Below are 27,012 nucleotides of genomic sequence, written 5' to 3' on the forward strand. Positions count from 1 at the left end.
TACACAATGAACTTATCAAAATAAAAATAATTTCTTCTCGGTTAAATATTTGAATACTCGTATGTTTTTCATTTTAATATTTAATTAATATTAATATTTTTTTAATTTATCGATTTATATATATTTTTTAATTTATACATTCACTTGAAGGATAAGTTTTTCAACACCCCCACCTGCTTACTCTTCCTAGTCCCTTAGTTTAGCCAGTAAAAAAGAGATGTTTCTCTTCGCACCTCAGATCAAATCAAGAGGCGCTGTCTCTGTCAAGCTGGCTTTACCTGATTTTGACCAGTTCATCCTCTTCCCTCGTCAGGAGCTAGATCATGTTAGAATCACTGAAAAGAGATAGGCCATGGCATTGCTACAGTTATTAATTTTTTTTTAAAATCATGATAAAATAAACAGTATTTGTACGATTAATATTTATTTTATTATATTTAAAATTAACTTGAAATCATATATTAAATTACGTAACCATTATTCGTGCGAACATCACAATCATTTTTTATTTTAAATTTTATATCATCCATTTTTATGAAGCCAGCATTTTTCTTTCTCATAAAAAAAAAATCCACAATTCATCCCTCTTCAAAGGAAAAAAAACCCGATTTTTGCAGCACCAACTTCCCAAAAAAAAAAAAAAGGGGGCAAATTTGGAGACTTTGAACACACGATCCTCACATAAATGGAAGGTAACTGAATCTAAGAGCCAGGTGTATCCTCTCTTACAATTCCCCAACAGAAACGGCAAATAAAACCAAAAGCAAAACAAAAACCAGCAACAATGCGCTCAATGGTTTTCCAAATTTTGCATTTACACCTTCCAATCTTTCACAACATTTTCACTATCCAACCCACGCCTTTACTGGGTTTCTCTTTTTCTCTCCTCTAATCCACTAATCAGTCAACCCCACCTCCAAAGATCACATCTTTGTTGTTTACACCATTCCCATGACATAAAAAGTCTCAAACTTTGGAATTATCCATTCATTCATGGAGGTTGGTAATACCAAACAGGGTGATACTGGTAGTCCTCCTAGGCAAAGGTTCTACATTGAACTCAATCCTGGAGAGACAACAATAGTGTCTTGGAAGAAGCTTTTGAAAGATGCAGCAGCAAACAAGGCAAGCTCGTCTCAGTCTCAGAATCAAACTACTACTGCTATTGATGCTGTTGTGGAGCCTGCTTCTGTGGATACTGACCGGCAAGAGGCTCAGTTTTCTCTGGTGAGATATTATTGAGAGCCCATTTATGTAAATTGTTTCTTTTGTTGTAATTCTATCTGGGTTTATGTTATAGTTTATGTTTTTATCTGTTTTTTTAATTGAATATCATGTTTTATTAAGTGTTTGCTGTAATATTTGATGCTGTATTTGAGATAATCAAATGCAAGTTCTACATGATAATTTCAACTTGTTTCTGCGTTCAACTTTATGTTGGGAAGATGAATTATTTTATGTAACAAAATGTTTGATGAATGGAAAGAAAGTAAATAACTTGATTATTTGAGAGTGTTTATGTCAATTTTGCTGATTTCCTAGTATCTGCTTTGGATTTAATAGCCTTCGGTTACTTTTAAATTATAATTAGTTTGCTGTTTCTATGCAGTTATATTCATAGGAGATCCATAATGGTTTGTTTCTTATTAACTTTATGAATAACTAAATTTAGGTGCTGTTTTTTCCCCATCATTTTGATTTCATGTATGTATTAAGTACCATGTCAGCTGCCTCCATTTGTTGATATATATTCATCCATGGTAACTATGGTTGGAGTTGTAAATTTCCATTTCTAATGTTGGAATCATTGTTTGAATTCCATATCTATTATCCTCCTTTGTCACAAATCATGTAAATTCCGATATGTGCTTGCCTTTCTGGCATCTAAGAGCTCTATCATATATAAACTCAATAATTAGCTTTAACCTTCCTTTCCAATGTCCTTCCATGGGGACGTCTAAATTAGTTTAAAATATTCCCAAGTGTTTTTCAGTGTAGGATGATAGCTTCCTACTTTCAGGTTTGTCGTGTGGCTTATTCTTCCAACAGTATCACAAGAGGAAAGCTTAATTCCAAGACCTTGTATGATGTCACTATATGACTAACAGATCTATTTAATGCTTCAGGCATTATCTTTTATCATTATTTTTCCATGAAGCACTCAGTTAAATGTTTTATTCTGATTTTTTTTTCATCCCTCAATGGCTATTGGTAATTATCTAGATTGTTTTTTGTCACTTTGACATGATTTCATTTTGGCTCTGTTCGGGCTTAACCAAAATAAAATGAAGGGTTTGATCAAGCAACTCTCATTTTGAAAAATTACATAATAGCAAACACATACTTTTCTCCTATGTTTATAAACTGTGTTCTTTTCTTTGCTTTCTTTTTTCCTGAAACACACTTTTCTGGTTCCTTTTCTCCTACGTTTGTTTTCAACACAAAATGATAATCTAGTATAAGTGAAGTGGCAAGCTTATGACTTCTCTATGAACATATGATTTTTAGGCGGTGAATAATTTTATGCTTTGTAAACTCCAATACGAAATCCTCCCAAAAACAAAGAGGTAAAAGAAACTAAAACAAGAGAGCTCTCAAGTCTATTCAATACTAGAAAAAGACATGAAAATGTTCTTATCTCAGCTAATATCATAAAAGGTAATTCTTTTCCTGAAAGATTTTTAAGATTACAAACACTAATTGTACCAAATCATTTTATCTCAACTTAGTTGAAAGGATAATTGCTTGTCCTGAAAGGTTTTAAGATTACTCGCATCAACTATGCCGAATTTTTGCAAACAATGCTTAGATCTATAAATCATCTTTTCCTTTTCCAAGACCCTCAAACCACATCAAACTGCAACTCCAAAATTACCCCTGCATCTCCTTTTTCAATATTTTGCTTTTGAGTCTACTCCCACAAGTTGTTGAATCGTCTACATCTTGGTTGCCTCGCAAGTAGAAATTAGTAAATAATATGTTTTAGTGAATGTGATACGTTCCCACTTCAATCCTTGACTTACAAACAAATATGTAATTGTCCTCTTTGTTTCCTAATCTTCTCAAAGAGCTTATCTTTTATTGTTGGTCCATGGAATTGTGCAATCAAAATTACACTAGCCATATTAAAGTGGTGTTATGCTTCTCATGTGCTTTTTCTAGCAAAGGTTGTTTTCAGCACAAACTTGTCATTTGGTTTAAAAAAATGCATATAATTTCCAATGGAGTTCAAAAATCTTGAAAAATTTGTTTCCTTTATAGCTCTGCAAGCTCATTTTTAGGATGAAATTATCTACTTCAGCATTAGCACAAAGAATCCATACATGAGACACGATAGAGTTTACATTGGGTGTCAAACTATCATACCCTCCTCTTTTTTCCGGGCTCAGGACCAGCTAAGCTGAGCCAAGATAAAACGAGGGAAGGGTGATCAAAATGGTCCTCCATCCAGTGTAAGTCGACATTGAAAGGAAGAAGCATGGAAGACGAAGATCTAAAATAACTTTTAGGGATGCGGTATTGAAGGATCCAAGTCTCTTGATAATGAGGTGAATTTGGTTAATGATCGAGCTGAATGGCACAAAAGGATATGATCCAAAGTAGTTTGAGATTAAGGCGTAGTTGTTGTGGCATTAGAACAATGAAATCTAGATCTTTTAGCTCAAATTGAGATTACACTAAAATTCATAAGTACGGAGTTTATGAGATAAGAGGTTTGTATACGCTAAAATGTTTCTTAATTTTTTTTATCTAGATAGGTTAAAATACTACATAAAAAAGGGAAGATGTGATTAATGGAGAGGGAAATGGGATTTGTGCTCAACAAGAATACAAGGTGTTCAATACACGCATACATGTGTGCTTACACTTAAACTTGTAATGTGAAGCATATAAATTTATTTGCAAACAATAAAATTATCCATAAATAGCTAAGCAATTCTTCAAGTAAGAATAAACTTTGAATTTATGAAGACCACGACCATGTATAACAAATCCATAACAAAACTATAAAAAAATAAGCAATGTGTATGTTGTAGGCATTAGGAATGTGTCGATGCTAGCACACTCGTCAATGTTGATGTTAGCATATTGCTTGCATTTTGTTGATGGGTCGACTGTCATTTCAACAATATTGCTAACATGGACAATGATTGGTGTGTTGACATATACAAGACACTAAGCTCAGCAGTTGACTCAATATCCTAATGGTATCGTCAAGTCCTAAGCCTTGACATTTATAGTTTCATTTCTTAATTTGCTCACATCTTGAGTAGCTGATTAGGAAACACCATATACCTTTCCTGGTAGTTCCACACTTGAATGGACATGAATGTGGTGTTTGTAAGTGCTAGAAACATTAAGCTTTTAGTTTGATAAGCAATTTCTACTCAACCCTTATAAACCTTAGTTGCAAGTTGAAGTTGAGTTTCTTTTAGTGAATGGAAGTTGTTATAAGAGCCCTGAAGGTTTTTTGACAAGAAGTATGTAGCTTGACTTATTGTCCTTAATGACTTTTTATATTTATTTTGCACACTTGTGCATGTTTTTTTTTTTTTTTTTGTGTGTGTGTGTGGTTGGGGGGGGGGGGTGTGGGGTTGGGGGTTTTCTTTCAATTTGCAATGGATTTTTGTGATTGGTAAATATTTTCTTGTTCATTAAGCGTACAAATAATGACTATCCTCTTTTTAACTTTCAATTATTAAATGGATATGGGATGTTATGCCCTTTGTTCTAATTTTTTCATATCTATTGCATTTCTAAATTTATGAAGTAAGAAACTTAAAAAATAGATGATTTATTTCTGTCAAAAAAGTAAAAGCTTACATAAGATTGAATTACTTATTAAATCATCTTAGATTACCTAAATTCATTGATGCAGCTGGCAAAGTAAGGTTTGAAATCTGCTAGCAGCAAGTCTCCCCAAACTGGCTTGTTCAATGGAGTAATTGTCACTGATGTTATGATTTTTGTTACTCTCCTTTAACGACATCCATAAGCTATCATGAAAATATATGGATATGAAACTATATGACACTGTTGTAGATGAATGGTCTGATGCATATTGCTATCAGAAAAACCCATCATGTATCAAGTACCTTAGTAAAAGAATATCATTTAGGAAAGTCTGGTTACAGATAGGAAATTGTTGGAGATTTCTCATGGTTAACATTGCATTAAATGTGGATTTATATGGCATGCAGAATTCTATGATAGGAAAGAGTGCAATATCTCACTAATGCTGTATGTATGGAGTATTAAAAGAAGATATGGCGGCGTGAAAATATTCTAGGATATTATGCTATGCAGAATGGTAGAATGTGTGCATGCTTGTGCATGTGCACATGGCTAACATAATTATTTGTTCTTTTGTAAAGAGTCAATCCGTATAGACAGGGAAACAATTGGGAAACTGGTGATGATGTAAGTTCATTTCACAAAACTGCACACAGGTCTAATTCTACAAATATTTTTTGCATGTGTTGTGTGAGTTATCTAACATACTTATTTGTTTGTTTATAAAGGGTCATAATTATAGACTGAAACAGTTGTTGAGCTTGATGGTGTAAGTTTAACATAATTTATTACCTGTTCTCATAATGTTCAAAATATTTCGAGGTAGAAATGGCTGTTGTATTAGTTTGCTATTGATAAAACCATTCTCATATTATTGTTATAAACTATTATTGTGCTGACATAATTGTAGAAATGTACAAGCTAGTGTCAGATCTTTCTCATTGGCAGAAACCTGTCATCTCCTCAAAATGTATAAAATGCCAAAATCAAAAGAAGTGACTAACAAAAAACTTCATCTTCATTGTTATAGATTTTAATCCAAAAAACAAAAGTGATTAACCTTAGATTTTATCTGTAGTTGTAGATTTAACTCGCGTCCCGTTTTCAAATTAATTTCATCTTATAGAAGGATAATTATGAAATACTGGAGCAATATGTGCATTTGGATGAGTAGCACTCTCAACTGTGCTCCAAGTATGTTACTGCATGGAAGACTGCTTATTGTAGGAAAATAGTGATGCTTGTTGTTTTAATTCATTAGCTGGGAAGTAAACATCATATCCATATGCACTTTGTTATCCTTCTCCACGAGTTTACTATGTTGCATGTTTGGCTTTATGGATGCGCTATTGTCTGTTATGTCATCTCCTGAATTGCATCTTTCTTTCTTTCTTTTCAATCTACTTCTGCTGAAACTTATTGAAATCACTATTCATGATACCTTTTGTTGTGCTTCAAAATTTCAGGGCCAGCCCACTGAATCTGTATCAAAAAATGCACCTTCTTCAAATCATCTTGGTTCTGTTATTCAGAAAATAGAGGGGCTCTATGTGGTATGTAAAGTTCTTTGCACTTCGTCTCTTTTCTTTGGTGATAATGTAACACAGATTGATGACGAGGTTCTGATATTCATTGCTTTTATTTGGTTGAAACATTTATTAGATGCTCCACTTTAATTTCTGGAGTTTCTTAATTTATGTGCACCAGAAAGATTACATTCCACATATAGCATTCTAATTATTAACAAGCCAACAAAGATCCCTTGAAACTGATTTTTTATCTATACAGCTTTAGGATCGGATATGGCCTAATTTCATCATCTTTTCCTTTTAGTTTGATTGTCCAAGCATTCCAAGCCTGGCTCATCTCCTGTACAAGTGAATAAATTTTTTTCTTTTAGTTTTGAAATTGTTTTCTCTTATTAATTAGTGGAATCAAAACATCTTTAGAGTTATTTCCCTTTCCTTCTATATCTTAAGATTAATTACCGTTCAGACCAGCTGAACAGTTTTGCGTTTATTTGCAGATAGTCTTATTACTATATGGCTAATTAGTCGTGATCATTTTTGCCCACTTGGTCTAGTATTATAGCTCCAACTACTCAACCAAGACTCAAGCTTTGGTAGCAGCACACTGTTAACCCATGATATGACTAATTAATAAAACAGCAAGAATAATATGGCCATATGTATCGAATCTATCCTTTTCCATGTTATTTTCAAGGTCCAAAAATTATAGTTTTAGACAGGTGAATCACAAGTGCAACCTGGACTGTTTATATTCACCGTTCAGATAAATGCAGTTTTCTTTTTTTCTCCGCAACTTATTCTTGGTTACAGAAAAAAATTGAAAAATAAAATAGAATAGAATACTGCTTTGCTAACTTAGCTTGCTATAGCCAGTCCCAAGCATGGATAAAGGAGGGGGGTTTTGGTAGGTTAACAGCCAACGTAGAAGAATTTTCACATCTTATGTATAACTTGTGCTTGGTACTGCCAATGCCTGAGAATCTTATGTGATGCCATGTTTTGACAATTTACTTTTTTAGGGTAATCAGTGAAGCGATGAGGAAGAACTTGATGGTGTTCCTGATAAAGTTCAGTATGACACTGATGATTCTTTCATAGATGATACTGAACTGGTTGGTAACATGGCTATAATAAATTTTTTAATGATGATGGTAACTACAATATGAGTCTAATATTGATAGTGAATGAAATATCACCATCATCAATATTTTGGTGTCATTGTGTTAACTTGGTTATAGAAATGACTGGCAAAGAGCTTCAGTAAAAAACAGTCACTATTATTTCTTTTACTGAGTTGGTTTCCACGTAGATGTAGTGACTTTAGCTGGGTCTTTTGCTTTAAACATTGATATGTTCAGCTCATGACTAAGACCAGTCTTTTGCACAGTAAAATACATGCCACAATGATTCAGATAACCTCTATGATGCAGTTGAGGGAAAAAACACTTTGGTCCCGCTATGTGTTAGTTTGTAATAATCAGTAATTTATAAATTTTGTTCTTATTTACGAAATTTCTTGTTTAGGTTATTTAGTATTTATTGGAATTAGGGTTTTATTATGGCTGTTTTTCTTATTGAAGCTTTTTAATCCCTGTATAAAGCACCTTCTACACCTCGTATTCCAGGGGCAGCTATTTTGGTGATTGACTTGATATTGAAATTTGCAATATTTTAGATATTGCATTTTCCTATTGGATGCTAGGTCTAGTTTGTTCACACTGGATTTCTAACGTTTCTCTTTATATTCCAGAGTTGTTCCATTGTAAACTTGTCCAGCTCCACTAGTCCACAATTTTTTCTCACTGGTGTCATATTATTCCAGTTGCTTTTCCCTTGAAAACATTTCTATCGTGGAAAAAGTTGGTTGTTAATTATTCCTGTGACATTTTAGTCCTTTCTGGTAACTTGTTATAATGTTGTCCATGACATTTCACAGGATGAGTATTTTGAAATTGATGGGTCACCCACCGAACATGATGGATTCTTTATGAATAAGGGAAAATTAGATCACATGTGAGTTCTTGTAAACTCTTCTTGTTCACCTTGTCTTTTGGTAGTTCTGTCTTTTTCATTCCTTTTCTGTCTCAGTGCAATTGGGATCCCATGATGATGCATTGCTAAAGTTTTGATAATTAGTTTGAAAGATTTAAACTAGTATGGTCTATTCAAATATTTGGTTTTTGCTTCAAAATAATTCAGTTCTTTGCCTTGCTTTAAGCCTTTTTTTTTTAAATGATTGATTATTTTGATATTCATTGGCTATGTGTAGTTCCTAGAACATAGATATATAACGGATATGGGCATGCACTTAATTTTATGAAATTTGATTGTGTAAAGGCTACCTACTAAATTTGTTATAGCTTGCTGGATCTTTGTGAATATATGAAATTGTGGAATGTATCACTAAAGAAGCTTTTGTGGTTAAGGAATTAGAGTATCTTCTTAGTTCATGTTGAAGGAATGTGGAGGATTTGTCTACTATATGAGCAAGGTATTTTTGGATTTTTTGAATTACAATTAATTACATATTGAATCATCCATTGATATAAGATGCCAAAATATGGGTTTGGGTTGTCAAAATGGTTTGGATGCCTCTCTCAATGGAGGATCTTTTTTCATTAAATAGTCAAATATTAACATAATTACACCCTACAATCGCTCTTGAATCATAATTATAATCTCTTTAAAAAGGTAACTATATACCTATCAATCAATCTTTTAAATCGAGGCTTCTTAGATCAAGTAATTGCATATCAATCAATCTTTCAAAATCAAGATATTACAACTTCCATCCTCCTTAAATTGATGTCGGTGGATTACGAAGCATCAATTGTCAACCATGAATTAATGTTGATGACAATATAAAGCCTTGGTAAACACATCAGTTGTTTGGAACTTTGGGGAAATGTAAGGGAGATTAATCGCATATTGGTGAAGTGCTTCATGAATAGAATGACATTCTATTTCAATGTGCTTGGTGCGCTCATGAAATACCAGATTGTTAGCAATATGAATAACACTAGTGTTATGAGCATGAAGAGGAGCAGGAGTTAGTTGAGGAATACCGAATTCTCCTAAAAAACCTCAAAGCCAAACAATCTCAGAGCATGATATTCAGACACGGTTAAGGATTTAGAAACTTGATCCTGCATCTTACTCTTTCAATAAATAAGAGCATCACTAAGAAACATGCACCAACAAACAGCTGAATGATGAGTATCAGGATAACCAACCCAATTCGATCACTAAAACCTATCAAGTGTAAAGTCGTCCTAGTAGGAAAGAATAACATGCGACTAGATGTACCCTTGAGATAATGAAGGATACGTTGTACAACAATCAAGTAAGAATGACAAAGGTCATGTATAAATTGACTAACTTGTTGTACAACAAAAAAATATATCAAGTTGAGCAATTGTCGAATATTTCAAATTCCTTGCTAGTTGTTGATACGATGATGGATCATATAATAGCTTACCATTATCTTGTTGTAGCTTTAAGTTGACCTCTATTGGTGCTTGATAGAGGTCAACTTAAAGCTACAACAAGATAATGGTAAGCTATTATATGATCCCTCATCGTATCAACAACTAGCAAGGAATTTGAAATATTCGACCAAGTTATTGAATTGAAGACCGACTAAGGTGAGAAACTCTTAAATATACTTGTGTTGATGCAAAAATAAGATAATTAAATAGTGGTGTACCAAAAGACAAAAAATATTGCAAGGTACTAAGATCTTTCATATGAAATAAATTGTTAAAATGCGCTTGTAGTTGTTCAATCAATTGAGAATTAGACCCTGTAATAACAATATCATCTACATATATAAGAAGTGAAACAATCCTAGTAGGAGTCATTAAGAGAAAGAGATGAGTTAAATTGATTTTGAATAAAATTAAAATCAAGACTAGAGTGAAACTTCTCAAATTAAGCATGTGGAGCCTGCTTCAATCCACCACTTTAAATGACAAACCTCAGGAAAGGAGTGAGTGAACATGCCAGGTAGAGGAGTCATATGTAGATCTCTTCTTTGATGTCTCCATGCAGAAATGCATTCCTCACATCCATCTGTTGGATTAACTACCCTTTCAAGGCACCAATAGCACATACTAGTGTGAGTAGTGGTTATCTTGGCCACAAGTGCAAATGTTTCCTTATAATCAAGCCCATACTCTTGTTGATTTCCAAGAGTCACCAGACGTGAGCTTTATGGTATAAACCCAACCAAGAAGCTTGATGTTATCAAAACAAGGAACAATATCCCAAGTGTGATTGTCCTAGAAAGCTAGAAGCTCTTCTTATATATCTTGCTTTCATCATGCATGAATAGAAGCCTAAGAGTAAGACTTAGGTACAATAGTAGCATTAAAAGTAGCTTGAAGAGCTATTTGAGAGAACCCATACCTGTTTGGAGGATGTAAAATCTGAGATGACTGATAAGTTTAGCTAGGACAAGATCAAGTTTTAGGGCTAGGTCAAGCAATGGGATCGATGCATGACGTCTCGAACACACAAATATTGACTTCAAATATTTAATAGAACTCAACACATCATCAAAATTAGAAAGCAAAATTGAAGAGGAATCCTGAGAAGTAGAAGGCTAAAGAAATATTGATTTTCAAAGAAGAGTACATTTCAAGAAATACAAAGTTTATTAGCAATCGAATCATAACACACAAATCTTTTATGGACATGACTATATCCTAGAAAACCACATCGAATAGATTGAACAACAAGCTTGTGCTGTTTAGTGGATGGTAAGTAAACAAAGTTGACAACTAAATCTATGAAGAGAGTTTTACTCAAGAGCAATATCAATAAGCGAGAATACAAAGAATTAAAATCGAGAACTTGGGATGGTAGATGATAAATAGCAATAGATAATCCTTTTACCCCAAATCTAGGTGGTACAAAAAAGTCAATTAACAAGGTACAAACATTTAAAAGGTGATGGTTTTTATGTTTCACAACCCTATTATGTTAAGGAGTGTACGTGAGGAGAGAATACCCTTCATTTGTAGATAAGAATGAAAGTCATTGGACATATATTCCCCCTTTAATCAAATCTTAGAATTTTAATACAAGTAGAAAATTGATTTTCAACGAAGGCAACAAAATTCTAGAAGACATGAAACATATCAATTTTAGAACGAAAAAAACTACCCCAACAACACGATTATAATTATTAATATACATCACAAAATACTTGTATTGAACATGTGAAATAACGAAAGTGATGCTCCATACATCTCAAAACAAGTAAAGGCTCAATTGCCATTTGAAGGAAAGGGTAAGAACTTGTTTTTACCAAGTTTACACGAACCACAATCAAAAGACATAATAGATGGTGAAAACAAATCTTTATTGCCCAAATAACTATGTTTCATAAGATATGTCAAAACTACAAAATTAGGATGTCCCAATTCCTTATACCTTACATGACTATTATTAACAACCGTAGTACAACTGAAAGAAATAGACCTGGGAGTGAAAAACCAGAGAGGAAAGAGACGTCCCATTTTGGGTCTTTTTGCTATCATTGCCTTCGATGTTTGATCATGCACATGACAACCATCATGACCAAAGTGAATTTTAAAATTATTATTTACCAATTGGCCAACAATAATTAAATTGGCTGATAAATATAGAGACACAAAAACATTATTAAAGGCAGGCCCCAAAGTTTCAACCATAGTTATATAAAGAGCATTGCCTTTGACTATCTGAATATGTTGCTCACCCTCATGCTTAAAGACATTATGTTAAGCATCCATGCTACCATTCATATAATTAGAAGTTGTAGAGTGAACCAACTAAGAAGAATTAAGTAGATTCCCTTACAAAAATAATTATTTGTTGGACCATCTTAGGTGTGAGAGGAGAAGAAGCATTACTTACATATTGCTAATCCGAAGAAGGAACCAAAGAGGCAGCCACAAAATTAGACTCTATAATAGTATGAGGGGCTAGAGTGTTGATTTGGAGATCACACTCACAATCTTTAATGGTGTGCCTTTTTTTTTTGGACTTGGATCTTCCGTTTCCCTGAGCAGCATATACCACATTAACTATCTCAGACGTCATGGTTTCTTAATTAAGGCCAAGCTAAGTGACTAGATGTTGTTCTTCATGTAATAATTCCCCTAAACAAACCTCCAAAGATGAAATAGGATTTCAGTTGATTAAACTAGCATGTGCAGTCTCAAATTATGGTGTTAGTTTTGTGGTAAGGAACATCTTCACGATCTATTAGTTTTGTGGTAAGGAACATCTTGACGATCTATGTTTGGATTGATATCAATTAAAATTGAAAATAAAAGTCGCCACCTAGTTTTATGGTAACTAAAAAAACCTAACTAGTTTTTAGAGTTCTAGGTAAGGAGTTGATTAAATAATAAGGAAGAAAGTATCATCCTATGCATCCTACCTAATGTAAACTGTATTGTGCTTTTTTTAATGATAAAAAAAATTCCTATTATGCTCTTGTAAATTTTTTTGCCCCAATCAATATAAGCATTTATGGTAAAAGACTACTAATTCCAAGACAATGGTTTGGGACTTGGCCTGACAACAAGGACTAATTCTCACTTTTGGAATACTGGTGTTGGAATCAAAAGAATGGTAAACAATAAATGATAATTTGGCTTATTTTTCTTAATTATGTTTGAAATAGGCCCAGAGGTCAACACTCACACTCAATGGGCGTTGTGGATCGTGCTGATCCAGCCTAGATTTACTTATCATGTTGAAAGGGAAAAGAATATGAAAATATATTCTCGTTAATTCTTAATACGACATCTAAGGAAAAATCTAATTAAGATGAGCTGATTTTGAGTTATGAGAAAAATATGAGCTACACCAAATTAAGGAATAGTAGACCACAAAAATCAATATGTATATTTGAACCACCCCAAATTAAAGAATTTTAAAAACACGAAAATCAAAGTTGACTCGTTTACCCTTAATGCGACATCCAAGAAACCTAATTAGGATTTACAATTACCAGGCCAACTTTGAGTTAAGAGAAAAATAACAAGAATATAATCCTTTACTTTTAATGTGATGTTTGATGAGAAACTCAAATAAGATTTATATTTCTGGATCGATTTTGAGTTACGAGAAAAGAAAAATATAAACCAATCGTTATGCAAAATCAAAAAACACTTGAACAAATTCACATAATTGATCAAACCAAACACATATTCAATACAATTCAAAAAAATCAATAACATATTTGAAATTATTGGAGAAATAATCAATTACTTTAAGGGTTTGAAAGTGACCTTCATGAGTTGCTAATGCTGATTGGAAAGTGCTAGAGTTTGGCTGGACACCAGTGGTGCGTGGTTGTCATGTTTTTTTTTTTTGGAGATGAGGTTGGCTGCGTCAACGCGTGTCATATTTGGGTGGATTTCTATTGGGTTTTTGGCAAGAATAAGGGAGTGGTTTTGACTTTTGTGGGGGTTCGATTTTGGCAAGAAGAAGGCAAATTGGGGCTTCGACTTTTAGAGAAGATGGGGACAATTGATTTGGCTAGATGGCAATGAGGAGAGGTTGTCATTTTTGGTAAGGGGGCTATATGGTATGGCTGCGTGTTGACTGGTGTGTTGAAAGGTAATGTAGGTTTCAGGAATGTTTGGTTTACAATGACAAGTGGATGATTAAAGATGTTTCGGTAGCAGGGGGTGTTGGGTTTGATTTGGTTGGGGGCTATGGTCACGAGCTTAAGAGTAAATTGTTTTGTTTGGGTATGGCTAGTTTTTTTTTTTTTGTTTTTCTCGGGTAATCTCTTCTTTTTTCTTTTCTTGGGTATCTTTCCTCTCTATGTAGTTTCTTTGTGATTTCTCTTTCATGATTTTTTCCATGTGTCTGGTGTTGGTCTATTTAGAGGTCATTCCCTATTTATCCTTTTCATCTCTTCTTACCACTTATGCCCTTTATTTTTAACTCACTATCTCTTGATTTCATTTTTTTTTCCTATCATGTAGTTGTGGAAAGAGAATTAAACTTTTTTCTTATTTTGGTCCCTCTTTTCTTTTTTATCTATCGTTTCACTCTTTAATCTTTTCTTTTCTTTTTTAATTTTTTTAAAATATTGGGACAAGTGGTCAAAAACAGGTTATGACAAGTTTATCAAAAACTGATCTTTTTAGCTCTCATGATGAACATCTTCTAGTGCTACTAAGGCCTCATTAGAAATGGTAGAATGAACTAACCCAAAATGATAAATTATGAAATTCAAAATAGAATTGTCCAATAAAAAGATTATCTTAGTGATAGTCGTCAATTTCTAACTCCTATTGAAACTTTTGAACATCGTTATTTTGAGAATAAATGTGCTGAAGATAAGTCTACACCTCCATTGCAATAGAAAATGATCGAACTTTATTCACCACATGTAGTTCAATAGATCCAAGTACCCAACAGATAATACAAGCATTCTTGCTCTTTCAAGAATCAATCTCATTGGGATTGGTGGGAGCATTAGATGATCCTTTTATGTGACCCCATAATTCTGTCATTCACAAACAACTTGAATTGAAACTCTTTAAGTGAAGTAATTCTTTCAATCAAAACAAACAATAAAATTTTCTTCTCCATGATAAACCAGAAGAAGAGAACTAAATTGGTGGAAAAATAGACATTGATGTGAAAAAGAACTTTAAACTGCCAAGAATGGGAACTTCTAAAATACCCAACTATGTTGGTAAGGTCCAGCCAAAACATAATCTCTTTACCCCCAGAAATTGCCTATAGCCCAAAACCATGGAGTCTTAAAGAGAGAAACCTAAGAAAAATATCCCACAACTTGACCCAAAGAGTTCAGCACAACTTATAATTTAGGCTATGATGCCATGTAAAAATAGTACTATTAATTGCATACTAATTAATCTCTCTAGATCAAGCTCCCTAAATCAAGTAATTGCATACCAATCGATCTCTCTAATCAAGCTCTTTAAATCAAGTAATTGCATATCAATCAATCTATCTAAATCAATATATCACAGCTCCACCTTTACATAAACCAACTATAATTTTTTTTTGAGTGGTCATCTGTCACATATAAACGAAATAACAGAACACAACTTCGGTGTCTTCCTTCTGCAATTTTCAGTCAGCGGTAATGTCAAAATATGGTAATGTCAAAATATGCTTTGTCAACTCATCACTCGCGCCAATGTATGTGTAGAAGTTTTCCTTAGGTCTGAACCTCTCCCTTGTAACCATAAAGAAAGGAAAACAAAAAACTCATCACCAGTATTCTCGTAAAAAACTCAACTCTTCCTTTCAGCTATGCATGAGAGATGGACGAGAAACACCAACCTGACTGGTGAACATGTGCACACTTATTTTACTGCTTAGGATATGGAGAAGATGAAGAGCAACATCCTGGTTAAGGCATGAATTGAGTTGAATATTATACTTGTATGTTCTGGATTGTAGAATAATAGTGACACCTTTTCCTGTAATTGGAAGATCTTGAACAAAGATGGCCACAGAAAATTTGGGTGTCTAGGTATAAAGGTAAGGACAATCATCATTAATATAGGTACAAGAGATTACAATGGGTGGTGGAGGAGCATACACTTGCATGTGAAGAATACATTTATAATTCACTAACTGATTTTTATAGTTACTGCCATTCTGTTCTTTCTCGTCTTCGGCCAAACAGCATGTCATGGTACTTCAAGTAGTTTCTTCATTTGAACATTGATCTGATTTTCTTTTATCTGCAATGCCAGGAACAAACCGAACTCATCCACTCACTGCCAGCCAAAGAAAAGAAGGAATAATATACAAAAAGCTAAAGAAGAGAAGGATGATGATCATGTAAGAAATAAACATGCAAAATTAGGTCATGCAAGTATGGATATTGCTACAAGGAATAAACCTCTGGTTGAACCATTTCCAACCAACTCTCATAGTTTAGATGCTGACGGTGAACATCATCATGATGGGAAACTGCATTCATTGACTTATCCCGTAGGATCTTCTGACAAAAAGCCTGCTGCTCTTGATATAAGATCTGAAAATTCATCTTATTCAGGAATAACAAACAGGGATGAGTCCATCTCCTGCACAAGACTGAATAACACTGAAGAACAGATGAATGGAGTCCACCAGCCTGTGAATTTGGGTAGAAGTGTGAAAGATACAGGTGAATTATCTGTAGTTGCATATGAAAAGTATCAAGAAAACTATGCTCCCAGCCAACTTGGGCTGCAATCGAAAAGATTAGCTAGTAAAACCAGCAATACATCCTCTTCCAAATTTTCTCAAAGAAACAAGAAAGGAAGGCATGAACTACCTGACCTGAATATTCCTCAGTATCCAGTGCACGCTGAAAAGGTAATAAGTTCGGATATTCACCAGAAATCCCAGCACAAAAGCATCCATCAAACTTGTTTTGCTTTCCCTTGCAGCTGACGGGTGATTTCTTTTGAAAACGTTATTTGGTGATTTGTCTGCTGAATACTGGTCACTAGCAGGATATTTCTTGGCTTTTAATCATATAAGAAACAACATTATTAGTTAATTTGTTGCTGTTTAATCTACTATAGTTTGCATAAGAAACCCTTCAAAGTTTAAATTTTTGCTGTGAACACAGTACTCAGAGTGATGTTTTATTTTCAGAAAACATTGATTTATATGATTGATGCCTGCCAATTATCCTCTTTTTGTTGCATTGGAGATTACTAATACAATTATAGCTAGTGAAATAGTAAAATCATTGGTCTTTCTTCTCAGGATGTGTAGTTATCCTTTTCACTACCCAGCTCGGGGGTGTATCTTTAATTGGATCATGCACTATAAGATGGCTTTGTTTTGGTTTGCAGACAGTCTACTTGATAAGAGGGCATGAAACTGAGTATGCATGAGTTCTCAATTGCATAAAAATTATGGATCCTTTCTCCCTCACCGCTTGTGTGTGCACGTGCCCCCCCACCCCTTCTCCTCACACAAACACACACACACAGAGCTAGCTTGTTCTGTTGTAAGTTCTTACGATGGTTTTCAGTTCTTGTGGCATATAATTTGTTGTGTATTTGCATTATATGATATGAATTTCATTGAGATTAAACTCATTTTTATTTTATTTTGGCAGAAAACTGCCATCATACATCCAAAGGATGTTTCTAGCTTGCAGCTTAAGGGTAGTACGCTTGAAAGGGCCATCAGGGATTTAGAGAAAGTGGTTGCAGAATGTGAGTAACCCAATTTGCAAGCAAATTTGGTCTTATACAATGAGAAAATTTGAAGATATCTTTAATAAATGATCATTATTTTCCAGTCCAAAGATATAAAAATCTTTATTTACAGCTAGACCGCGGAATATTGAAGTTCAGGATACTGATGGCTCATCCACAGCTATCAAAAGAAGATTGCCTTCTGAAGTGAAGCAGAAGCTTGCTAAAGTTGCCAAGCTAGCGGTACAGAAATCATTTTCCAATTTTTTTTTATGTGAAACTTTACACTCTCTCTCTCTTTATCTCTCACAGACAGAACATGTGTAAGATCTTGAACTTAATTTTCTCTGGTAACTGCAGCAGTCAAGCCAAGGAAAAATATCAGAGGAATTAATCAATCGCCTTATGAGTATTCTTGGGCATTTAATTCAGCTCAGGACACTGAAGGTATTTGGTTTCATTACAAATGGATTAATAGTTAATCGTAAACACACTAGAGGTTTTCATGATCAATATAGTTCACTGTAAGTACCAGTGTTGATTATCTTGGATCAGCCTAAGATGGAATAGTGATTATTTAATCCTGGAAAATTATACATTGTAATTGACAGATATTCTAATGCTCTTCTTTAATCTGATTCCATGCACATAAACTGATTTCCCCTTCCTCTTCACCCTTCCTCCAAATTGTTTTTGTACAGAAAAATCTGAGAGAGATGGTTGAAATGGGACCAACAGCAAAGCAAGAGAAAGCTGACAGATTCCAGCTTATTAGAAGGGAGGTCATGGAGATGATAGAACTGCAGGTTTCCAATATGCTCAAGTGTTCATTTCCAATTTAAATAAAGCTCATTTTCATTAAAACATTATGTAATTGAGATTTCAATCGATGTGTGTATGTTAGCAATGCATCAAGAAGACTAGTATTTGCTACTTTGTCTCTGTAACAGTTGATGGGCTTCTAATAAATTTGTTTTATTCCTCTCAACATAATCTGGAAAAGTAAACTGAAAACAGTGTCATCTTGTACACTAATTGGCAGTGTAACCGAATGTTGTTTGGTATAGTGGAGAGAGGAAATGATCATCATTTTTTTCTTTATTGGATTATTTTGCATTCCAGTAAGGTGCATCTACGATCACAACACATTTTCATTGTTCCCCTTTTTGCATGAATGACTTGTGTAGAAATTAACAGTTTAGTAGTTTAAACTTTTTGCTAGTGATATTCCAAAGGACACATTATTGCGTGCTTTACTGTTGCTATGTATGATAAAGCAGGCATCTAAAAGAGAGAAAGCAGGTGGTGACTTTCAGAAAGCAATTATTTATGAAGAAAAAGGAGCTATGGATGAGAAGTATGTTATGGACAATAAGATGGAAGATAAGATATGTGATCTTTATGAGCTATTTGTTCAGGTATAACTACGCCATTATTTTACTTTGCTTCTTGTGGCAAAATTTGATAGTTGTACTATGTTCTTGATGTTACCCCTTAATGTTTTCTAGGGGATGGATGAAGACAAAGGTCCACATATCAGAAAGTTGTATGTTGAGGTACTCACTGTAGCCCTTCTTTTTGTTTTTAATCTCACGTAAAAAGTTTATCTTATTATTGCTTTTTATCTGGTTTATGTTAGCCGCGCCTGAGAGTTTATAATTTTATAGTACTGTGCCTGCTCAATTACGGAATACGAATTTCGTCTTTATAAAGACAACTTTTTGTAGAGATTGAGAACCATAATTAAAATATTTTTTGGAAACAGTGACAATCTAAAGGGAATACTATAAATTAAGAAGAAAAATATATTTAGTGCATATGATCAGTCTGTTAACTCTTTATTTTATACCATTCAGCTTTTGGAACTATGGCCAGATGGATCTATGGACAACCATGGGATAAAAAATGCTATTTATAGGGCAAAGGAGCGTAGAAAAACATTCTACAATAATGAAAAGGCAAGAACGCGCGTCTTCTTTCTACTACTACTTCTATTGCTGCTACTATTATTATTATTGATAATTTCTTCTTTCTCTTCTTACAACACTCAATAACGATGATTTATGTTAAAGGCTGTTCATATTTTGAACAATAACTTTCCAAAAATATGGTCACAATTTCACAATTCTTGTCTTAATTTTCTTTCCTTGGAGAAAGTGAAAGAAGATATGGTGAGAAGTGTATTAATTCACAGTTTAAAAACCAGATGAGAAAATGAAGAAATATGTTCTGAATATGAGATCACTGTCATTTAAAACTTGTAGGGTTTCTGCTTTTCCTTGCAGTAGAACCACTTATGAACCAAATCTCTCTGACCAAAGTCACAGCATGTATAGGTTTGAATAGGTAGATACCAAATCTTCTCTCACTAATGGTGACATGAGCTTTATATTATTAAATGGTGGAAAAAGCTTCCCAATTTCTGAAGCCAATTTTCCCAAAGAATTATTTGAGTTTTGCTAAAACATCCACTTGAATTTTTAGACAAGTTTTTTTCAACATCTTTATGTTCACGGTGTTCAGATGTTTGGCTTTTTAGATAATAGTTAATCAGCACCATCACCATCACTGAAATCACAGGCCATTTGGAGTCTTGTTAGCCATTATATGATGTAAACCTCGGTTCCAATTCTATTGTCTCGGGCATTGGATGCAATCCCTGCTGAATTAGCTTGATAACGAACTCTTTACTCAAACATAATTAACGATTATATAGATAATTAAGGTGAAATAACTGTAATGTGTTGTACTTGTCTGGAAGTCCTTGCATAGTACAATGATTGAAGTCTTCAGTTTGAGAGCAGCCGCTTTATGCCAGGTGCATTTATTAGATCACTACACTATTGTGGACCTTCTAAAATATAGGCATTCCTCACTTTATCTTTTCTTCTATTATTTTTTATCCTGATGAAGTGGCTGAATACAAGACTCTATCTCCTATCTCCTATCTCCTTGTATTTGCAAGCCATGAACTTTTACCAGTCAATTAAACAATGACTCTTTCTCTCCCTTTCTCTGTCTCATTAGAATACATTATTTATATTTGGTGATTGCTTTGATTGGGTTCAGGTCCAAGAAAAAGCAAGGTTGGAAGAGGTGTCCAAATGCTGGAAGGATATTAATGTTGGTGGGAAAGCAACTTCAGTTGCTCAAGCAAAACGTGCACAAGAAGGACACAGCACCCCAGCAGCCATCACTCAGTACCTCTCTGGACCTGCAAAACCTCTTCCTCCATTCCTAAAAGGCCGTAATGATGATTCTCCTAAACAAGAGAAGCTTGAGAAAATGACATTTCCTATGTTGAAAGAACAAATGAAGCAGCAAAGGAGGGAGTTTAATCGTGGATTAAAAAAATCTTCTCCAAAAGTGGACAAGGAATCTCACATGTCCCACAAGCAGGAGGTTGAGCAGCAAGATGGTTTGAAACACCATCTGACCACCTCTTCTTCAAGCTTGGGACAGCAGAACTGACCAGTGGATCCAGTTGGAGGTTCACAGCTTGACTGTGCATCGAAGAACATTATCAGTGATCTTTTCTCATAATTTGTGCCTGTCCTCTTCCAGACTAGGCATTTTGCATAGTAATAAGTAGGGAATATAGTTATCTTGCTATTTAGTTAAGTTATGCTAAGATAGAAATAGCAGAAAACTAATACTAACGGCAGATTAGGCAACTAATATTAATACCCAGTTGGTATTTTGAGAACTTTGCAGGAAGAGGAATCTTTGTTTAAGCACCTTTATGAAATAATAATATCAGTCCATAAAACTCTATGTGCTTGTCTGATCTGGGAAGTTTGGCAGCTGTAGGAAATAATAATAATAGTTAATCAATGGTAATTCTTGATGGTTTGTAACAATAGAATGCTTGGCTACATCTTTAAGCAGAATGTGCTCCTATGTACCCTGGATTGTGATCCTAGGATAAGTTTTTGCTCTCTTTTTATGCGTAGCTTGGAAGTGCAGAATGTGAACCTAAAATCCCCTTTTTGGAGGAAGGTGAGGCTATTTGCAGACATTTAACCATTCACTAAAGGTGTTTCGCACAGGCAAGTACGTGAGTAGAGACCGATGATCTTGAGAAAAACTTTTCTTCTGTTTCTGAACATGATTGATTTTGGATTTTCCAAGGAGGTAAAGCAAATATGTGTACTGGTTAGCCAATCAATGTTTCTACTCTACTGTCGGTTTGCTTTTTCTTGATTCCTTTCCAGCAGGAATTCGTGCTTTTTTTTTAGCTTCAAGCTACGACTTCTTCATGTATGGAATGCTTTTTTCTTGCGAGGGACTCATTATTTTGCGTAATAAAGAGTGATGCATGGTGACATTGCCTCTCTTAGGAGGAAACCATAAAAAAATAAAAAATAAAAAGGAGTAAATTACAATGACTTTCCTAAGATATTATAAAATTGCAGTAATTAATTAAAATTTTGAAAATATTAAAAAATATTAAGGTTACTTTGGATATAAAAAGGGATTTTTGTAATGTTCATTTAAATTTGAGGAGAGTTTTTGTAATATCTTCAAAGTTTCAGGTTGTTAAGGTAAATTCATGATATCTCGAGGGTTTTTTATTTTAATTAATCCAAAAATATAGTGGTGTTATTTTAATTATATTATTTTTTATAGTGACTAATGTGACTTTATTTTTTAGCATATTTTTTTGATTAATCAAACTACATAATTTTAAAACCAAATAGCTGCATGAAAATATTTTCTAGTAAAATGATTTAAATGTAAAATCAAGAAGCTCAAAAGCTAAAATCGGGCTAAAATATTTTTTTTCAACACAAAATTAAAAGCTCAACAAATATTCACTAATCCTCTCCAGCCACCCTCACCTAAATACCGATAATAATTGTTTTTAAAATATTTGTTAAAACTATATATTAAAAAAATAATTTTTAATATAGTATATAAAAAGCATTAAAAAAATAATTTTTTTAAAATTTAATTTTTATAAAACATGGGGTTTGGAATTTGGAATCCAGACAGCACCGTGAAAGACCAACCGAACCAAAAGAAAGCCAAGAGACATCAAAACTGTCGTCGTAGAGTGGTGGTCCTGTATTTTTTTTTTCCCTGCTCTGTAAGAGACACGCACACACACAGAGAAGAAATGTCCGGAAGAGGAGGAAAGAGAGCAGCAGCAGCAAGGGAGGAGGAAGGGAGTGGGGCTGATGACAACTATGCTCAGCAACCACCGGCCAAGAAACCCACCAAGGCTGACAACTCATCCTCTGATAACTCTGATGAAATTGTTGTTTGTGAGGTAGGTTCCTACCCGTTTGATGTATTTGTTCTATGTGTTGAGGGTTTTGAAAATGATTGTGGGTTCCTTTTGTTTTGTGTAGATAGGGAGGAATAGGAGAGTGACAGTCAGGAACTGGAGAGGAAAGATTAATGTCGATATTCGTGAGTTTTATCCCAAAGATGGCAACCTTCTCCCTGGCAAAAAAGGTATCTTTTTAGATGTGTTTGTATGTTTTGTTTGTTTGTTGCTAGTGTTTTTATGATATGGGTTTTTTATTTTAGGGTTTTAAGATCAGATGTTATTTACTCATTTTGGGGTTTTGTTTTTCCGGAGTTCTGTTTGGTTTTACTTGGAAAAGAAAAGGAGTAAGCGTTTTGATTGTGTGGTATATCTAGGTTTTGAAGTGAAAGATAGTGTCAGTGAAGTGGAGGGAAAAGAAACTAGGTTAATTTGATTTAGCTTTCATAGCATTGTCGTTTAGTTCATGAAAGAGAAGATCGTTGAGATTGAGAGAAGGTATGTTGTTGTAGTGCGTAACTATTCTTTTTTTGTCCTTGCAAATGTATGAATCAGTTTTCGAACTGAATCTAACAATTTCTGTAGAAATGGATGTGAATGTGCAATCGTTGTTGAGATGGAAATGATCGGAAGAAATAGAGTAGCCATTCCTGTATATTTAGGCAAGCATAAAGATGGCAAGTAATTTGAAAAGGCTGGGAGGAGTTTTTTTTCTTTCCCTCTTGTGATCTTGAAGTAGGGGAAAATGGATAGTGCACCTTTCTAGCATGATGCTGGTGTTACAATACTTGTCTTGAGTCTCAGTTCCTAAACCTCTGACATGGTTGAGGCTAAGGATAAAGTGCTTGTTGTGAGTTCTTGTTTACATCCCAATGATGAGGGTATTTCTTGAAATGCTGTCTTCTTTATTACAGTATAGAACATAGATAATCTTGGGCCATGATTTGCATCCTGCCTAGACAGGCCCATATGATCCATGCCACTGGTTTGATGGAAGTGGCAATGATCTTAAGTGTTTTTTTTTAAATATAAAGCCAGTCAGCAAATTGCATTGACCTTTTCCTCTCCAAGTATTGAGGGGAAAGCACAATGTTTGATAATTGTATATGGGCATGTGTGGAAAGCTTTTTTCCCCTTCTCTTGGAAGATGAGCTACTTCATGATTGTCGGAGAAACAAAACAGGGTGGGTGAATGCAGACACATGCCTAGGTGAATTGAGTCTTTCTTTCCATTAAAATTGGGATAGGTCAACACAATCATTGTTTTTTGATAAATTGGTTAATTTTAGTATGGAATAGGGAAAGGATTCAACTATTAGGGTGAATGAAGCTACAAAGTCACCAGCATTCAAGTTTTCAATAACATTTTCATTTCAGTGCTGAACTCTGCTGACATATTTCATAAGAACCAGAATAATAAAAAAAAGCCTACTTCTTGTCATATCTGCAGGGCGATTATACTGTGAAAGTCTTACGTGTCTGTTTCTATTTTCATTTTTCTGTGTAATTAGAGACTTGAAACTGTTTTGAGTTTATGAAACTGAATTGAACTTTTTTGTTTTTATTGATGCTGTTTGTGATCTCTTATGTTGATTTTCTGGCTAGGTTTTTTCCTTCAGGAGCCTTAAAAATTTGAACTTTTTAATTGTAATTTAAAATTGTTGTTCTGATAAGGGGAAAGCGTGTTTGATGAAGTGCTAGGTTAGTGGTGATGGTGCTTGGCTCATTTATCATGAGCAGAGGAATATTTTTCATGCTGGTATATGCATGCGTAGGTAATTGTTGCCCCTTGTTTTCATATCTCCCTTGGAGATCTTACCAGTTTGGAATTAAGACATCATCTGCTTAGCATGCATAAAGTGCTTTTCTTTTTCTGCAAAGTCAAAACAGTAGAATTGAGTTTGGCTTGGACATCAAAGCACTTGGGTCAGGGAGTGGGAAAAGGGTATTTATTTATTTTCGTTGTTCTCTTTTCTATTTTTGTGCCTTCTAACGTTGCATGCTTGTATTTTTATTCCAGGTATTACCTTATCATTGGATCAGGTACATGTCTCAAACTTTATGCTTTTTTGTGATGATTATGGATTCAGAAGCGATGTTAGTCATTATGACTTAATTTTGTTCATTTGCAGTGGAACATGCTCCGTGATCATGTGGAAGAAATTGACAAGGCTCTTGGTCATTCTTAGGGCATCATAGGACATGAGTAGTTCTGTTGATTTTGCTAATGAATGGTAGTCTCAAGGATACTAGGATGTTTGGTTTTGGTCTTGGTTTTGGTTTCTAGAAAACTGGAATGCCGTAGGTGGGCATGCTTTCTTCTTTTGGATTTGGTTGGGGATGGTTGAATATCTTGTCTTGTGTATAAATGGTATCTTGGGAACCCCTAGCAATGCAGCACAATTACTGGCATGGTAATGGTAGTGCAAACAAACCTTTTGTTCAGAGGATTTGACTAGCAGGATGGTTTAATGGCTTAAACTTTCTATTCCACCCTTCCTCTTGTTTTAGTTTATGGCATTGTGAGTTGATGAAGTTACTCCATTTAAACTGATGCATATTGCTTTCTTGGTTTTGGTATTCTGTTTCTTTTGAAAGAAGAGTAACTGTGAGAATTAATATCATCAACTCAAGTCTACGAGAATAATAACATGAAATTTGATTGAATAGATAAAATCATCTTGTAGGTTCCTATGATCTATTTGTCAGTTGATTCTGAACATGGTGAAAAATGATTTCCCACTACTGATGGATTACAGAAAAGTTGAGTGGCTCGTACTGTGCAAGCGAAGTTGAAAGTAGAAAAGATGAAAGTCTTGCAAAGTTCTCTCTTGAATAGTTTTCTAGGGTCTGCCAAAGAAAAAGAGAAAAAAACACAACGAAAATAGATGAAAAAAATGCTTCCAAAAACAGCAAAGGATGAAAGTCTCTGCCCTGTCTAACGGGCTACCTTTCCTTCCCCTCCAAAAGGGGAGATGAAATAGCCCTAAATTCACTATCCTCTTGGTTTAATGGAGTGCGGACCTAGTTTATGATAGTAGATATGCTAAGATATTTGACGATTTAAATGTAATTCTACATATTTAATCTTATGCTTGGAAATGTTCATTTTAAACTCCTTTACAAATTTATGTTCTTCGCCTTGTTAATATTTTTGCGTGCAATATAAATTAAACAATATTATCATCTAATAACTTTTGTCCAACTGATGTAACTGCATTCGCTTTCTTCGTCCAGACACTGAAGAAAAATTATGACCTTGGTGGGCTGGGGAAGCCATTTTTCTTTCATTCCATCTGTTTTCAGATCAGACGAAAAGAGCATGATGCTCTCTGTCACGATCTGAATTTTGGATCCTAAGGTTCTTTTTGCGCCTCAATAATTATGAGAGAATCAATTGTTATAAGCTGGTGTTTTTTTCATTAACTAGGTGTGTGTGGTTTGTGTATATATATATATATATACACACATTCTAGTATGGAGTTTTTGATAAGTATTTCGATATCTAGACATAATATGTATTTATTAATAGAATGTGAATATAAATTCAAGAAACAAATAAGTATTCAGAAAATAAATCAATAAATATAGATATTCAACAACGTTATTTATATTCATCATATAATTAATATACATAAATTATTTATATTACACGTAATTAAAAATTATCTCATTCACATACTCACATGGAAAACAGAGGCAAAACTAGAAACCACCGATGATCATTAAGACTTATAACAAATATAGAAAAACACTCAAAAATAACTTGAAGCAAATAACATAAAAGATTATCACTCTAATATTAAAAACCAAAACGTAATTATAAAATCAAAATAGATCCACCCAATCAATCTCGAATATTTTTCAAACTAAGCAAACCTAAAATAATTGATTAATCCCCACTGCTCGGTCAGCCAAAACCATTAGATTAATTAGTCAACTAGTTCAGATTAACAAATCAATTAGTTGATCGGGTTTTCAAAAATCTTGATTTGCCAATCTTTTAAAATTACAAATCCTTAAATTCAACTTGTTCCTCAAAAAAACATAACTCTAGTCCTCATATTAGTTTATTCTAAACCAAACTAACATCCTAAAACATCAATTAAACATAATAAATCATCTCATTATCAAATCAACATATTAAATATCATAAAATCCCAAAACACTTTTTTAATCCACAAAATATCAAAATCACCCTATAGCATGCTTCTTATGAATCGAT

At 34.0% G+C, this 27,012-nt stretch overlaps 2 protein-coding genes across 7 annotated transcripts; both read left to right on the forward strand.

The window, feature by feature from the left end:
• The first annotated feature begins 509 nt into the window (after positions 1–509).
• LOC133673449 (ubinuclein-1-like) lies at positions 510–21,289 on the forward strand. 6 transcript variants are annotated; one of them, XM_062094261.1, is made up of 12 exons: positions 510–1,227; positions 6,261–6,347; positions 8,260–8,336; positions 16,070–16,676; positions 17,434–17,533; positions 17,649–17,758; positions 17,879–17,962; positions 18,217–18,321; positions 18,793–18,933; positions 19,024–19,071; positions 19,372–19,473; positions 20,585–21,289. In XM_062094261.1, the coding sequence occupies exons 1-12, from the start codon at positions 994–996 to the stop codon at positions 20,984–20,986; spliced, it is 2,097 nt and encodes a 698-aa protein (XP_061950245.1). In that variant the 5' UTR covers positions 510–993; the 3' UTR covers positions 20,987–21,289. The 6 variants fall into 6 exon arrangements, with proteins under 6 accessions (XP_061950245.1, XP_061950246.1, XP_061950243.1 ...); XM_062094259.1 differs by having other exon boundaries at positions 512–1,227; positions 17,876–17,962; XM_062094260.1 differs by having other exon boundaries at positions 513–1,227; positions 17,876–17,962; positions 18,796–18,933.
• Positions 21,290–22,490: 1,201 nt separating this feature from the next.
• LOC133672461 (RNA polymerase II transcriptional coactivator KIWI-like) lies at positions 22,491–25,280 on the forward strand. The gene is made up of 4 exons (XM_062092884.1): positions 22,491–22,787; positions 22,870–22,975; positions 24,808–24,830; positions 24,920–25,280. The coding sequence occupies exons 1-4, from the start codon at positions 22,635–22,637 to the stop codon at positions 24,974–24,976; spliced, it is 339 nt and encodes a 112-aa protein (XP_061948868.1). The 5' UTR covers positions 22,491–22,634; the 3' UTR covers positions 24,977–25,280.
• The last annotated feature ends 1,732 nt before the right edge of the window (positions 25,281–27,012 follow it).

Source organism: Populus nigra, chromosome 14, assembly GCF_951802175.1.
Source record: "Populus nigra chromosome 14, ddPopNigr1.1, whole genome shotgun sequence".
Classification (NCBI taxonomy): Eukaryota; Viridiplantae; Streptophyta; class Magnoliopsida; order Malpighiales; family Salicaceae; genus Populus; species Populus nigra.